This window comes from Molossus molossus, unplaced genomic scaffold, assembly GCF_014108415.1.
Source record: "Molossus molossus isolate mMolMol1 unplaced genomic scaffold, mMolMol1.p scaffold_m16_p_15, whole genome shotgun sequence".
Lineage (NCBI taxonomy): Eukaryota > Metazoa > Chordata > Mammalia > Chiroptera > Molossidae > Molossus > Molossus molossus.
The window spans coordinates 45,420,376-45,436,730 of NW_023425350.1; the positions used below are offsets into that span (position 1 = coordinate 45,420,376).

The 16,355-nt window shown below is 36.2% G+C and overlaps 1 protein-coding gene and 1 pseudogene across 1 annotated transcript in view; both read right to left on the minus strand.

Annotated features, from left to right (window-relative positions):
• Positions 1-1,927: 1,927 nt before the first annotated feature.
• The window catches only part of LOC118630792 (WD repeat containing planar cell polarity effector), a 359,956-nt gene continuing 345,528 nt past the window's right edge, over positions 1,928-16,355 (minus strand). Inside the window, exons 18-20 of the mRNA XM_036262931.1 lie at positions 14,983-15,017; positions 10,757-10,822; positions 1,928-2,138 (exon numbers count right to left, since the gene is read on the minus strand). Coding sequence (XP_036118824.1) covers positions 2,088-2,138; positions 10,757-10,822; positions 14,983-15,017 — 152 coding nt within the window. The 3' untranslated portion in view covers positions 1,928-2,087. The remainder of the gene's footprint in view (positions 2,139-10,756; positions 10,823-14,982; positions 15,018-16,355) is intronic.
• Positions 10,322-10,750, minus strand: LOC118631079 (annotated as a pseudogene).

Sequence of the window (16,355 nt, forward strand, 5' to 3'; positions counted from 1 at the left end):
CTAGTAATCAGGGACAATGTCAAAGCTAATATGAATTATTGTGAAATTATTTGGGGTCTGGGAATTTTGGAGAATAGTTGAAAAAGCTTATGGACCTAGTTCTGAAGGAGAAACTGTGGACCTGTCAGTGCTAGTGCAGGTACTACCCAGCTCTTCCTGTCTGTGCCACTGTTCTCGCGTTAGCTGTGGTAGCTCATTCGCAGTCCTGCCAGTCTGTGGCAGAATAGCAATATCAATTTATTGGAATATTTAGTTAATACACACCTCCCCTGGTTCCCAGCTTTTGGAAAACACAACATTTATAAACCATGGACATTGTCAAAGGTCTTACTCTCTAAGCCTGGTTTTCTATATATTTATAATTTTTCCAGAGGCATGGGAAGTGGGAAAATGGGTAATTTATTTAAGAACTAGGTTTTGTTTAGATTTTACCTAGAAAACTGGTGAACTTATCATCATCATTATTTAGAACAAAATCGTTTTATTTATATTCATATTTTACCTTAATGTCTCATTTAAGTTTTTATTTTAGTGTAGACTGTGGTCTACTCACATGGGACCTAGACATAGTACCGAACTTTTCTATTAGTCTCTCACCTAGTTGAAGATAACAGTGGTCAAATAAACAAAAGGGTATGGTAGATCAGGAAATGTGGTTCGTATTTTGGGCTAATGACTATTTACTAGAAAATCTGGAGAATATGTTGCCATCTTGACAAAAACCATGTCTTTTTTGATACAATTAAAAAAATAACTAAACTTTTGATTAATGCGAAAACAAAGAATGGGAATAGTAAAATGAACATTTGATGCTAGCTCTGCATCTCTTTTTAGTATGGCTCACAAACTATGTATCATTGAAACCATTCCAGAGCAGAAGCAAACTGAGAAATGTGATAGGAATTTCACCTCCTTTTTGGTCATACCCTCTGGTAGGGGTACAGGTGAATAGGAAGGAGGGGGAAATACCTAAGTTTAAAGCCTTCAATCTAATTAGCTTTTAACAATAGATTTAAATATATAATTTACTTCATGTACAATATTTGAAAAAGATATTCATTATTATAGACTTTTAAAGTTGTAAAATATATGCTTTCTACTAAGGAAGAGGTGTCAAGAACTTCAAAGGGTCTGAGATTTTTCTCTACTTGCAAACTAACAAGTTAGTTTCATGCTGGTATAACACATGAGACTCCTTGGTCAAAGACAAAGGACACTTGCCCTGGCCGGTTTGGCTCGGCGGTTAGAGCATTGGCCTGCGGTTCAGAGAGACCCGGGTTCGGTTTCTGCTAAAGGCATGTACCTAGGTTGCAGTTTGTCCCCGGCCCTGGTTGGTTTGTGCGGGTGGCAACCACTTGATGTGTCCCTTTCACGTCGATGTTTCTCTCTCTCTCTCTCCCCCCCTCTCCCTCCCTCCAACTCTATCTGAACAACAACAACAAAAAAGATAAAGGACACTTTGTTGCTCACAATAATAGTACCTAAGGTATGAATTTTGAGGGGGGGCATTGATTTCCTGAGCCCCATTCCTACAGTGTGATGTAAAGCAGGACAGATGACATCTTCACACTCAGTGAGCTGTGTAAAGGATAGGGATTCTGAACTTAGAGAATTCAGATCCTTTATAACTAGCAGTAAGCATGCCTGCCTTTTGCTCCACCGGAAGACAGTATCTTGTTCCAAGGGGAGTCAGTGCCTCATAGCAGCAATTCAAGAGACCCATGGAAAACTGTCTCCCAATAATGGGTCTGGGCTGAAATTTTTGCTTAATACTTTATTCATAATGCAAATTAATAATGTAAACAAGATCACAAGAGCAAATGTTTAAAATACTTGAAAGTTTATTCTACTTTTGAAGCACCAAATAATGTACAATTTAAGAACCTTCCATAATTTTACATTATTGAAAATAAGTTAATCACTTTTACTTAGGATCATTTTACCATTATGCTGCATGTTTTTGAAACTAATAAAACTTTACTTTGAAAACAGTGAATTTAAAGTCTTAACTAACTTAAAAAGAGGACTGTTTGTCCTCTTTTTACTCTATATAGGGAGGTTTCAGTAAAATACAAATTTCATATTATTTACACCAAACCAAAATGAACCATTCTGAGAGAACCACCATCTCCAGTTTCCTGAAAGCAAACAAATAAAAATAATTAAAATCATATTTAAGCAGAGTAAAAATAATTGACTTAATGTTTATATTTTTAATTTAAATATTTAAAAAGAATGAAACAACTAAAATAGTTTAAAATGCATTACATATGTAAACGAGAACTGTATATCATAGACTAATATCTTACTCTTAAAATCTGGAGAATATATTGACACAGTATTCATAAAAATTAGTACAAATAAATAATATATGAAGCATAAAAACCTGAGGAAGGAACGACAGGATGTTAGTTGAAATTTGGAAGCATATGAAGGCTCCTACAACGAAAAGTTGCAAACTGTGGGTCATTTGTAATGCCACCTATTTGATTTTACGATACTGTCTGTTCTAAAAGGTCCTATATAGCATATATTTCTCAATTTTGATGTTTTATTAAGTATTTAGCAGTGGCTCTTGAGGTAATGGTTCATAAGAAAATTAATGGTTTTATAAGCCCTGTATAAATTTTATAAAGCTGCAAAGAGATACTAACAAGAACCTCATCCATTTTCCATTTATTTTTCTTTCTTCCTGAACAAGTATTTTTTTTAAAAATAAAGAATACATCACTTTATTTATTTATTTATTTATTTATTTATTTATTCCTTACCCAAGGAAGGACATCTTTCCATTTTTTGTTCAGATAGAGTGGGGGCGGGGGGACACAGAGAGAAACATTGACGTAAAAGGGACACATTGAGTGGCTGCCACCCGCACAACCCAACCAGGACCGGGGACAAACTGCAACCAAGGTACATGCCCTTAGCGGGAACCAAACCTGGGTCTCTCCGGACCACAGGCCGAAGTTCTAACTGCCGAGCCAAACCAGCCAGGGCTGAACAAGTATTTTTTAAAATTTAAATTTATTGATGTGACATTGGTTAATAAAATTATATAGGTTTTAAGTGTACAATTGTATGGTACATTACCTGTATATTACCTTGTGTGTTTACCACCAAAATCAAATCTCCTTCCCTCACCATATATTTGACCCTATTTACCCTTTACTACTCCCCCAGCCTTTCCTTCTAGTAACCATCATACTGTTGTCTGTATCTTTGAGTTTGTGTTTTTCTTGTTTGTTCATTTGATGCTTCCAGTTTTATATCCCACATGAGTGAAATAATATGGTTCTTGACTTTTTCTGTCTGACTTATTTCACTTAGCATGATATTCTCAAGATCCATCCATGTTGTCACAAATGGCAGTATTTCACCTTTTCTTATGGCTGAGTAGTTTTCCATTGTATATATGTAACATATTCTTTATCCAATCATCTATCAAAGTACACGTCAGTTGTTTCCATGTCTTGGTCACCATGAATAATGCTGCAACGAACATAGGGGTGAATATGCTTTAAGAAAAAATGTTTTCAAAATTTTCAGTTAGATATCCAGAAGAGAGGTTGCTGGATCATATGGTAACTGTATTCTTAATTTTTTGAGGAACTTTCATACTGTTTTCCATAGTGGCCGCACCGGTTTACATTCTGGCCAGCAGTGATTGAGGATTCCTTTTTCTCCACAATCTGTCCAACTCTTATTATTAGTCTTGTTGATAATAGCCAGTCTAACAGGTGTGAGCTGGTATCTCATTGTATTACCACAGACACCACAGAAATACAAAGGATCATACTAGAGTACTATGAAAGACAATATGCCACCAAATTCAATAACCTAGAAGAAATGGACAAGTTCCTAGAAATAGATAACCTTCCTAGATTGAATTGGGAAGAACTGGAAAATCTATATAGACAGATCAACAGTGAGGAAATTGAAACAACCATCAAAAATCTCCCAAAAAGTAAAAGTCCAGGACCAGATGGTTTCACTAGTGAATTCTACCAAACATTCAAAGAAGATTTAACACCTATCCTTCTCCAACTCTTCCAAAGAATTGAAGAAGAGGCAACTTCCTAACACATTTAGTGAGGCCAACATAACCCTGATACCACAGCCTGGCAAGGATAACACTAAAAATGAAAACCATGGACCAATATCTCTGATGAATACAGATGCAAAAATCCTAAACTAAATATCAGCAAATCAGATACAACAATACCTTAAAAAAAAGAACACATCATGATCTAGTGGGGTTCATTCCAGGGTCACAAGGATGGTCCAAAATATGCAAATCGATCAATGTAATACGCCACACCATATTAACAAATAAAGGATAAAAATCACATGAACAGCCCTGGCCGGTTTGGCTCAGCGGTTAGAGCGTCGGCCTGCGGTCCGAAGAGACACGGGTTCGGTTCCTGCTAAGGGCGCGTACCTCAGTTGCAGTTTGTCCCTGGCCCCGGTCGGTTGTGTGGGTGGCAGCCACTCGATGTGTTCCTTTCACATCGATGTTTCTCTCCCTCTCTCTGTTCCTCTCTCTCCCTCCCACTCTACCTGAACAAAAAATGGAAAAATGTCCTCGGGTGAGGGTAAAAAAAAAAAATCACATGAACATATCAGTAGATGCAGAAAAAGCATTTGACAAGGTACAACATCCATTTATGATTAAAAGACTCAATGAAAAGGCCATGTATGACAGCCTTCAGCTAACATCGTACTCAATGACGAAAAGCCGAAAGCTTTCCCTCTAAGATCAGGCACAAGACAAGGATGCCCACTCTTACCACTTTTGTTCAGCATAGTTCTGGAAGTCCTAGCCAGAGCCATCAGGCAAGAGAAATAAATAAAAGGCATCCAAATTGGGAGTAAAGAAGTAAAATTGTCATTTCTTGCAGATGACATGATTCTTTATATAGAAAACCCTAAAGACTTCATCCCCAACAAGGATTTTATGATAGGATTCTGAAATTGGAGGATGTTTAAATGTAAAACTAACAGTGAGTGTTATTCTTTGAAAAAAGCACAGTGGAGACATTTTTGAAAGTTTGGAGATAACCTTCTTAGAGCCAACATGGTGAAGGAGAAAGGTAAAGAGAGTAGGGCTGATGGTTGTACTTTAACATCTCATAATTAGAGACATTTCTTTTAAAAGTTATTCCTTACGTTATATCTTGAAAGTTCTTTTCGCTAAGAGAAGACTTTCAGAAAGACATTGCATGATAGTATTTTAAGTAGTTATATCTAAAAGAAAACAGGTATAGCCCTGGCCGGTTTGGCTCAGCGGTTGGAGCGTTGGCCTGCGGTACAGAGAGACCCAGGTTTGGTTTCCGCTAAGGGCATGTACCTCGGTTGCCATTTGTCCCCGGCCCTGGTTGGTCGTGCGGGTGGCAGCCACTCGATGTGTCCCTTTCACGCCGATGTTTCTGTCTCTCTCCCTCCCACTCTATCTGAACAAAAAAATGGAAAAATGTCCTCAGGTGAGGATAAAAAAAAAAAAAAAGAAAACAGGTATAGGCTGACAAGTAAGGGAAACATGTGTATATGCAAGTATTTGTGGATCCTAATGCGTGTGCGCACACACACCACAGTGGAAAATCAGGTAACAAGAAGAATGAGTAATTTAATATTGCCTGGGGCTTGTGTGTGCGTGCTGGCTTTTAGCTTTCATTTTAAAAACAAAAACCATTTATATAAGCACTGATGTTTAAGAAAAAAAAAAAGATCCAGCTCATAGCTTATAAATTACTATACCAACATCTATTTTTTACACCACTAAAATGGTCATCAAGAAATCTGGATTTAGTTTTTGGTCTTGTTCACTAATTGGCAGAGATCCTAGGTTAAGTTATTTTCCTAATAACTGGATATATTGTTGATTGAAGGCCAGACTTTGCATACCCAGGAAGTATCATCTGTTTCAGCCATAGTCTTGATATTCTGTAGTCTCTTCTGTCCAGGCCTTAGGACCTCTCTTATGTTAGGAATTACATTTTAAAAGGTAGGAATCATAGCATTAATTTCTCAAGGATCTGCCGGAACTTAAAAAAAAAAAAATCTTTTCCTTTGAAAGATTTTATTTTATTAAATTTTTCTTAATTGATTTTAGAGAGAGAGAGAGAAATGGAAGGGGGGCAGGGAGAGAAGCATCAATGTGATCAGTTGCCTCTGACCAGGGATCAAACCCACAACCTGGGTATGTGCTCTGACCGAGAATTGAACCAGCGACCTCTTGGTGCATGGGCCAACACTCAGTTATCTGAGCCACAGTGACTGTGATGAAAGATTTTCTTTAAAATCCATCCTATTTTTTTTTTTGGCCATGGCCCATGTTGTTCAGTGGTTAGAGCATCAGCCCACAGATGGAAGGGTTGCAGGTTCGATTCTAGTCAAGGGCATATGCCTGGGTTGCAGGTTTCCCTGGCCTTGATCAGGGCTGTGTGGGAGGCAACAATCGATGTGTCTCTCTCAACATTGATGTTTCTCTCTCTCTCTCTACCTCCCTCCCTTCCACTCTCTCTAAAAATATAAAATATTGATGGGAAAAAATTTTTAAATCCATCCTATTTTTAAAGAAGACTTCAGGACATTTCTAAAGTTTCCATGCAAGTCTGTTCCATGCCAAATAACCGTGACTGGTACTGTTTACTTTATAGGAACATTTCGATGATTAATGAAATAATGTGTTTTGTATACTCAGTTATTTGATAATTATTAAAAAGTATATCATTAAACAAAATTTGGAAAACAGGTATAAAAATTTACCAGTCATATGAAAACTATAGTTTAATGTGTATTTGTTTCCAGTATCTTTTTTTCACATATATGTTGTATTTGTTTTTAAAGCAGTAGAAATCATATTGTATTTACAGTTCTCTATATTTTCGGTTTGGGATTTTTTTTGGCTTTACTTTATGCTTCAATACTACCACACAGTCTTTCTTTTTAATAACTAAAATTTATTTCATTATATACTATAGTGCTCCTTAATCATTCTGTTTTATTTATTAAATTTATACTGTTCCCAATTTCTTCTTTTTTATAAATAACCCTATGAGAGACATTCTTATGACATGAAGTTTTTTCTGTGTTTAGGATTATTTCCTTAATATAGAGCTGTAGCAGAATTATTGGACCAACATTTATGAAATTTTAGGCCTCTGGATAAACAATATAGAATTGGTAGTTCAGTTTCTTCCCTAGTTGGTGAAGAGGAGATTTTGTTAGGTAATAGGAAGTCTTCATTTCAGCGGAGGCTGATCTTCATTTTACTAAGTTCTGAAACTGTGCTCACCCTTGACTAAACGGCAACATGTTAATTCATGTAATAATTTAATGCAACAAAAGGGTTTTCCCCAGTCCCTCATTGGAGTTCTACATATAGTTAAGTGTATTTTCTGAGCCACACCCTATTGTGGTTACCTAATGTTGGGCAATACCAGGTTACCTTTCTTTTTAAATGTACACAAACTTTTGTAAGCAAACTCTGCAGACAAGTTAAGGTTTGCTTTGCTACAAACTGGATTTTGACCTATTGCTCACTTAATACAGGCATCTTTTATTTAAAAAGTAAGAAATGGGCAAAGGACCTGAATTAGACACTTCTCAAAAGAGGATATACAGATGGCCAATAGATATATGAAAAGATGTTTAACATCACTAATCATCAGAGAAATGAAAATTAAAACCACATTGAAATATCACCTCCCACCTGTCAGAATGGCTGCCATTAACAAATCTACAAACAACAAGTGTTGGTGAGGATGTGGAGAAAAGGGAACCCTAGGGCACTGTACATGGGAATGCAGACTGGTGCAGCCACTGTGGAAAGGAGTATGGAGTTACTTCAGAAATTAAAAATGGAACTGCCTTATGACCCAGCGATTTCACCTCTGGGAATATATCCAAAGAAACACGAAACACTAATTTGAAAGAATATATGCACCCCTATGTTCATTTCAGTGTTGTAAACAATAGCCAAGATTTGGAAGCAGCCCAAGTGCCCATCAGTAGATAAGTGGGTATAAAAGCCCCTAGTACATTTACACAATATTGTACTGCTCAGCTGTAAAAAAAGAAGGAAATATTACATTTTGGGACAGCATGGACAGACCTAGAGCGTATTATGCTAAGTGGAATTAGCCAGTCAGAGGAAAACAAGTACCATATGATTTCATTTATATGTAGAATCTAATGAGCGAAACAAGCAAACAAATAAAACAGAAACAGATTCATAGATACAGAAAACAGACTGACAGCTGTCAGAAGGGAGGGGGTTGGAGGCTGGGTAAAAAAGGTAAAGGGATTAAACAAACAAAAAACAACAGAAAACCTCAAAGACACAGACAACAGTATGGTGATTACCAGAAGGAAATGGGTGTGGGAGAGGTAGGAGAGAGTAAAAGGAGGTATAAATGGTGATGGAAGGAGCCTTGACTTGGTATGGTAAACACACAATGCAGTATACAGATGATGTATTGTAGAACTGTACACCTGAAACCTATGTAATTTTTGTTGACCAATGTTACCCTAATAAATTCAATTAAAAAATACACTAGTGATCATGTCATTATTTTATATTACGTTTCCCCATCTGTTACTAACGCTCTTTTATAAAGTTCCTGATTCGGTTCAATAATCATTAAATTCCAGAGGTATACTACTTTAGAGATAGAAGAAGAAATTTTAAAGTTTCCTAATCTGAAATTCTTTCATTTTGCAGATGAGGAAACTGAGATGCATATGGGGTAAGTGTTTTGTCCTGTCACTCATTTAGTGGCAGAGCTGGTATTAGAATTTCTTATTTAGAATTTCTGTGAAGTGTTTTTTTCACTACAGCTTTTTAAGGTACTAACAAATAACTATGTGTTCCACAGGTTGTATTTTGATTAACGCCTATTCCTATCATTTAAGGCTCTTGTTTATAGACATCCCAGTAGCCCCCCATGTGACGAGGTGCTTTACTGAGCAAGCTGTCTAGTTTTCAAGTTTCACCAATGAATATTAACCCTGTGCTTTGCATATCTGGGATCATATAAGGATTTCTTTTTAATCAATATTCCAGAGTTTTGGTGTTTGATGTTCTTTCTGGAAAATGAAATGTCAAATTGACTACCATCTAGCACTTGCCAAAGGTTGGCTTGAAGCTTCTGGTACTTATGAGATACAGGTTGATAAATTAGCTAACAATCTATAACTTTCCAACTTTCTCTGTGTCAAGTAAACCAACAGAAAGAAATGTACTTAGAACATGTTATTTTACCTTTCCACAGAAATGCCTTCACTGAATTATGATTCAGTATAATTCCCTTGGCTTTTATCGAAGATTTATAATAAATATATATATATGAATAGGATTTATATCTTTTTAAAAACCCTATTTGAAGACAAGTTTAGTTTGTTTTTCAGTTTTCTAACACAAGCATTCTTGAGTGTGAATTGAGTACAAATCTTTCTATTTAGATGAATTTACTATTTGCATGTTTTTAAAAAATTAAGTCAATAAGACCAAGAATAATGATCAGTGTTTTGGAATTTAAAAAATGCCTTCACATTACATAATTTGACATAATCCTGTGATGTTTAATATAATTATTCCCATTTTACAGATAAGGGAAAATAGGTCTAAAGAAATGTGTGATAATGAGGAAGAGGTGGCACAAAGGTGAAACTGAGATAGTTTGCTTATAAATCCTGCATTCTTTCTATTATACCATTATAATAGCCTCCCAAAGTAAACCCATTTCCCTCTTTTTGCTTTAGCTCCCCAAATTCAGAGCTAAATTCAGGTGTTTTTTTTTTAAATAGTCTAATGTATTTTAATAGCAAACTTACAGGAACAGCACATAAGACAGACAACATTAAAAACATGTACTTGCAAGTAGGACAACTCAGTTAGAAAAGTATAGTGAATGGATGGAATCTACTGTATGATAAAATGCTACAAATACCATTTAGTTGCCATCAATAAGAAACTTACTTGTTTTAAAAAAAATCCAAATGCTGCCATTGTCCAGAAAAATTTAACAGGTTTATTTATATTGTTATAAAGTTGAACTGCTGAAACTTGTTCACTGAAACACTTTGACTTGCATTAATGTCTTATGTCCCCGCATTTATATTTAAAAAATCCACACACAAATGAAAATGGAAAAATTGCCAAAACCTGATTTCTGCCCCCTATTTTCAACTTGCAATCATATACTTAGGTACCTTTTGACCCCATGGAAAAAAAATATCTAACGTTCAGAACTACCAATAACAGGAAGAAGAGAATTTTTTTTAAAAAAAAAGATGAAATGTTTCCCATTATAATGGATTCTTAAGCACGTTCTCCACGTATGTGGCGTGCTAGCTGGATGTCTTTTGGTATAATTGTTACATGTTTGGCATGGATAGCACACAGGTTGGTGTCTTCAAAAAGGCCAACCAGATAGGTCTCACTTGCCTCCTGCAAAGCACCAACAGCTGCACTCTGGAAGTGCAGATCTGTTTTGAAGTCCTGAGCAATTTCTCCCACCAGACGCTGGAACGGAAGTTCGCGAATCAGAAGTTAAGTGGACTTCTGATAACATCTCATTTCACGAAGTGCCACGATACCAGGCCTGCAACGATGAGGTTTCTTCACCCCTCCAGTAGAGGGCACACTCTTGTGAGCCGCTTTGGTAGCCAGTTGTTTCCTCGGTGCTTTACCACAGGTGGATTTGTGGACAGTGTGCTTTCAAATGAGCCATGGTATAGAGACCTCTTTACTTACCTCCCTTCTCCTTCGGCTGGTGCTTGGCGAGCTGGAGGCGGGGCTGGCGTTAGAGAGCGACAGTGGCTGCGAACACAATTGCTAAATTTAGTTTCAATTTGAATGAAACACCCAGATACTAAATATCTCTTTAAAAAAAATGTTTTTATTGATTTTTAGAGAGAGAGGGAGAAAGAGATAGAAGCATCGATTGGTTGCCTCCATGCCCCCTACTGGGGATCGAGCCCACAGCCCCCGGGGCATGTGTCCTGAGTGGGACTCAAACTGGTGACCTCTTAGTTTGTGGGTGGATGCTCAACCACTGAGCCACACTGGCTGGACATCTCTTACTTTGAAAATTTTTATTAACTTTTGTTTAGATTAATTTTATTTTAGGTGAACTGCCCCAAATCTTTCAGAAAGTAGATAGGTCATAAATACTAATATAAATTGGTTCATATCAGTAAGAATGGTCACTGTATTTATGGTTGTGTTGACACTTGTTTTTTTACCTAATGGTTTATCTAAGTCTCCTTGGGGAATATGTTAACACATTTTAAAACATATATTTTTAAAAAATAATCCTTTGGAAATAAGTGCGAGAATAGTTTATCATTTATGCATGTCAACAAATATATCAAGACATAAGTTAATAAACTTTATGATAGAAGTATCAATGAACATAAAATTGCTACTTTTTTTATATGTCAAGTATATATATATATAATTTATTTAATTTATTTACTTTTGTTACAGATGTTTCTCCTTTTTCCCCCACTGATACCCCCCACCCTCCCCGCCCTGTCCCCAGCTTAGTTGTCCATGTCCATTGTTCATGCATGCATACATATAAGTTCTATGGTTTATCTTTCCCACCACCCCCTCTTCTGGGGATTGTCAATCTGTACCCCACTTCCACATCTCTGGGACTACCTCATTCCACAAAATTGCTACTTTTAAAATGACACTTTTAGGAATTACATACTTCAGGTATATAAGGTGCTCTTTATAAATGTGGATAATTGTCAATATGTAAATATTGGGGATATATATGCATAAATATTGGATATATATATATACATAATTATACACTCTCTAGTCTATCTGTACTACTCTCTCCTAGATGATAATCAAGTTGTAAAGAACAGCCTGTTCAGTGTGGCTCAGTGGATTGAGCAATGCCCCATGGACTTTAGAGATATTGGTTTGATTCCTGGTCATGGCACATGCCTAAGTTTTGGGCTCAATCTCCAGTAAGGGGCAGGCAGGAGGCAGCTGATCAATGTTTCTCTCTCACATCGATGTTTCTATCTCTCTAAAAAAAACCTAATAAAAATATTTTTAAAAAAGGTATAAAGAATCATATAAGCAGTATGTTGCTATAAATGTCATAATTCCAGATTTAAAAAATGAGTTTCCTACCATTTCCAAGTCTAAGATTTGTTCCAGACAGTATGCCAATGATTAGTTCAGGCAAGACAATGTAGATATATAACTACAGGATTTATTACTTAAAGTCAGTGATAGGGAATGAGAGGTATGCTCCATACCTGGAAACTAATTCCAACATGCAAGCCCAAGTTAGCTTCTTTAAAATCCAATAGATTGAGGCCAGGGATGCTGCTAAATATCCCACAATGCACAGGAGGGTCCCCCCAGAACAAAGAATTATCCAGCCCAAAATGTTAACAGCTCTGAGGTTGATAAACTCTGGTGAAGAGCCAGACTGTTTGGGTTTGAATTCCAGTGGCACACCTTACAAAGCTGTGAGACTATGGGGAAGTGACTTAGTTTCTGTGTCTGTTGTCTATAAAAGGAGGCTAGTAGTAGCTACCTGATAGGGTTGTTGTAAGAATTAACTATATTAAAATATTTAAAGTACTGAAACCAGTGCCAGTCAGATAATAAGCACTTGATAAATATTAGCATTAATTTATTTAAAATTTTTTATTTCCTATAGAGTATATTTAATTGATTAAAGTTAATAGTTGACAGAGATACATAGAAAAAGTTATTAAGAGAAAATTATACAAAGACACATACAAAATCCTACGTTAAAATGTAGCACATGAAAATTTTGAATAAGAAAATTCCTTGCAATAATGATAGGTTGTTAAAACCTGTATTTTAACTTTAATAATAATTTATAAATAAGAAACCAGAGGGCTGAACATAAGTGCATGTGAGTTAGTATTAATCTGAACCTAAACTATATTAATAAATGAACTCGAAGACATAGCCAATTAGATTACGATAACCATTCTGTGTGACTGATGTTTCTCTTATTCTGTATAACAACTCTTCCAGAAAGATCCTTGGTAAGTCATTTTCTTGGTTGGATATCATGTGCACTTGTGTATCTGTAAAATTTTACAGGATGCAGTTTTTGTCTTTAACAAGTGTTCTAAAAAATAAGCTATTTAAAATATATAAAATGTATGGTGATTTCTTTAAGCTTCAGCAAATTAAATGCAGATTACTATGCATATACATTCAACAGTAATATGGAGTATTTCCCTCCAAACAAATCATGACTTTTTAAACAGTTTTATTTTCAATATAGATATGTCCATAAAGAAGATTGAAACAATTATGTTGATAATAATTATTAGTAGTATAGTTCCATGTAATTAACAAAGTCCTACAACATACATGGTCACAGTAGAGTTTCATAAAAATTCTATGGGGTATATGAAATTATCTCTGTTTTGCAGATGAGGAAGTTGAGGGTTACAGAAATGAAATGATTTTTCCAAAGTTATAATGCTATTAATCATTCAAACTCAAGTCTCATAGTGAATCAGTTACTGTAATCCACTGTGGGCTTATTTATTTATTTATTTATTTTTGTTACAGATGTTTCTCCTTTTTCCCCCACAGATTCCCCCTTCTCCTCCTCCCCACCGTCCCCAGCTTTGTTGTCCATGTCCATTGTTCATGCATACATGCATATAACTTCTGTGGTTTATCTCTCCCACCCCCCCCTCTTCTGGGGATTGTCAGTCTGTACCCCACTTCCATGTCTCTGGGACTCCACTGTGGGCTTTTAATGAAATGATGACTTAGGTCCCCGACTTAGACCTAAGCTTTCTGAAATTGGTATAACAGGGCATTGATATCTCCTCTCAAAATGAACTTCAATGTAATGTCAGCAGCAGAATATGAAGAGGGACCTCACATGCATTACTTATTATATCACACACAAATGTAATAAAAATGACTTGGATGACTTTGTCATTATTACAAACCTTTTATTTTTAAACTTTTAATTTTGGATAATTTAAACACAATACCCAAGGTATAGAGAATGGTATATGTAAACTGCTATATTACTTATCACCCATGCTCATCAATTATCAACTTAAAGTGACTTAAATTCACCTATATCCCTCCTTTCTTCTCACTGGATTATTTTGAGGCAAATATCAGACATATAATTTCATTTACACATATTCCATATGTACAGTTTTATTTTTCAGAAATATTAAATTTTTTTTCCCTTTATTGACTTGAGAGAGAGAGGAAGGGAGAAGGAGAGAGAGATAGAAACATCGATGAGAAAGAACATCACTTGGTTACCTCCTGCATGCTCCCCACTGGGGATTTGGCCCACAACCTGGGCATGTGCCCTGACCAGGAATCAAACTGGTAACCTCTTGCTGCATGGGTAACACTCAACCACTGAGCCACACCGGCTGGGCATAAATAAATAAATGTGTATGTGTGTGTGCATATATATATGCACACATACATACACACACACACATATATACACACATATATATATACACACATACATATATATATATATTTTTAATTTCTCACCTGAGGATACTTTTCTATTTATCATTAGATAGAGTGGGAGGGAGGGAGAGAGAGAGAGAGAGGGAGACAGAGAGAAACATTGATGTGATAGAGCTACATCAACTGGTTGCCTCTCGCATGACCCAACCAGGGCTGGGGACAAACTGCACCCGAGGTATGTGCCTCTGACTGGAATCGAACCTGCGACTCATTGGTCCATGGGCCAACGTTCTAACTGCTTAGCCAAACTGGCCAGGGCAGAAATAATATATTTTAATAATTACAACTTTGAAATACTGAAAGCTGAGTAGTTTTCTAGAAAGATGTTTCCACTTAATGTATACGAATAGGCAGATTTTCCTGAGTTCAGAACAATCACATACAGTATGATTTTCCACTGGAATTTAAGGTTTAATAAGAAACAGTAATAGAAAGTGTTTTACCTGCTGTCCTATGCAGTCTTCTCTTATTTCTCCTTCTAAAAGAAAAGATCATAACATTAATTATCTTAAAATCTAATGAAGGACCTGAACAAAAATTGTTAACAGATCTTTTAACATCCTCACTAAAAAGAGAAATACTTAAAACAACCATAACACAAATTAAAATACTAAAAACTCTAGAGAAAGCAATAACCAAACTTCAAAATAGTAAGAAAGTACCCAAATTATTCTCATACATACATGTTATGGCTAATAAATATCTGCACTGAAATCAAATGAGTAGACTATGCCTGTATTGTGCCTTCTGTTTTTAAAATGATGCCTTGCCCTGGCTGGTTTTCTCAGTGGTTAGAGCATTGGCCTGCGGACCAAAGAATCACGGGTTCGATTCCTGGTAAGGGCACGCACCTCAATGTGGTTTGTTTCCCTGCCCCAGTCAGGGTCATGCAGGAGGCAACCAATCAATGTGTCTCTCTCACATCGATGTCTCTTTCTCCCCCTTTATCTGAAGATAAATGAAAAATATCTTCGGGTGAGGATTAAAAAAATAATACTGTATGTGACTAGTGGGTGTTGGCTCTCAAAGCAGTGATATACCTGCTGACTCTGGCCGAGTATATAAAAATTATGTTTTCAAAATAGATCCAGACTTACAAACCTCAGAGGAGGGGAGTGGGAGGGTGGGGGAAGAGATAAACCCAAGAGCTTAGATGCATATGTACATAACCAATGGATACAGACAACAATACCGTTGGGGGTGGGGTGGGATCGGGATGAAGGCGTCAATGGGGGGGAAAGGAGAAACATCTGGAACAAAAATAAATTAATAAAAAAAATAAAATATATCCAGAGACATGGAAGTAGGGAACAGACTGACAAACCTCAGAGGGAAGGGGGTTCAGGGGGATGGGAAGAGATAAACTGAAGAACTTATATGCATGTGTGCATAACCAATGGACACAGTCATTTGGGAAAAGCAGGAGAAGGGTGGGAGCACGGAGGAGGGGGTCAAAGGGGAAAAAATGGGGGGGGCATCTGTAACAAGTAACTGCTGGTATTTATAAGTTCCAGTATACTTAGTACATGCATGTATATATCTCTTATTTGGCACTGTGCTTATGTTAACTTATATTATTATTTATTTCCTTTATTTAGTCTACCTTTCCAAGTAGATTATAAATTTTCTAAAACTTATCAGCAGCATTTATTCCTTCTCGTAGTCCTAGCTCCAATAAATGATGATTATATTTGTTTAAAAATTAATGTTACTGGTCTGTCATTTATTCTAAATTATTTGCTGTTTGGGGGCATTTTTATATACACTGGGATGTTTAGTTTAGCTATATAGTTAAAACATATCATAACATTAAAAA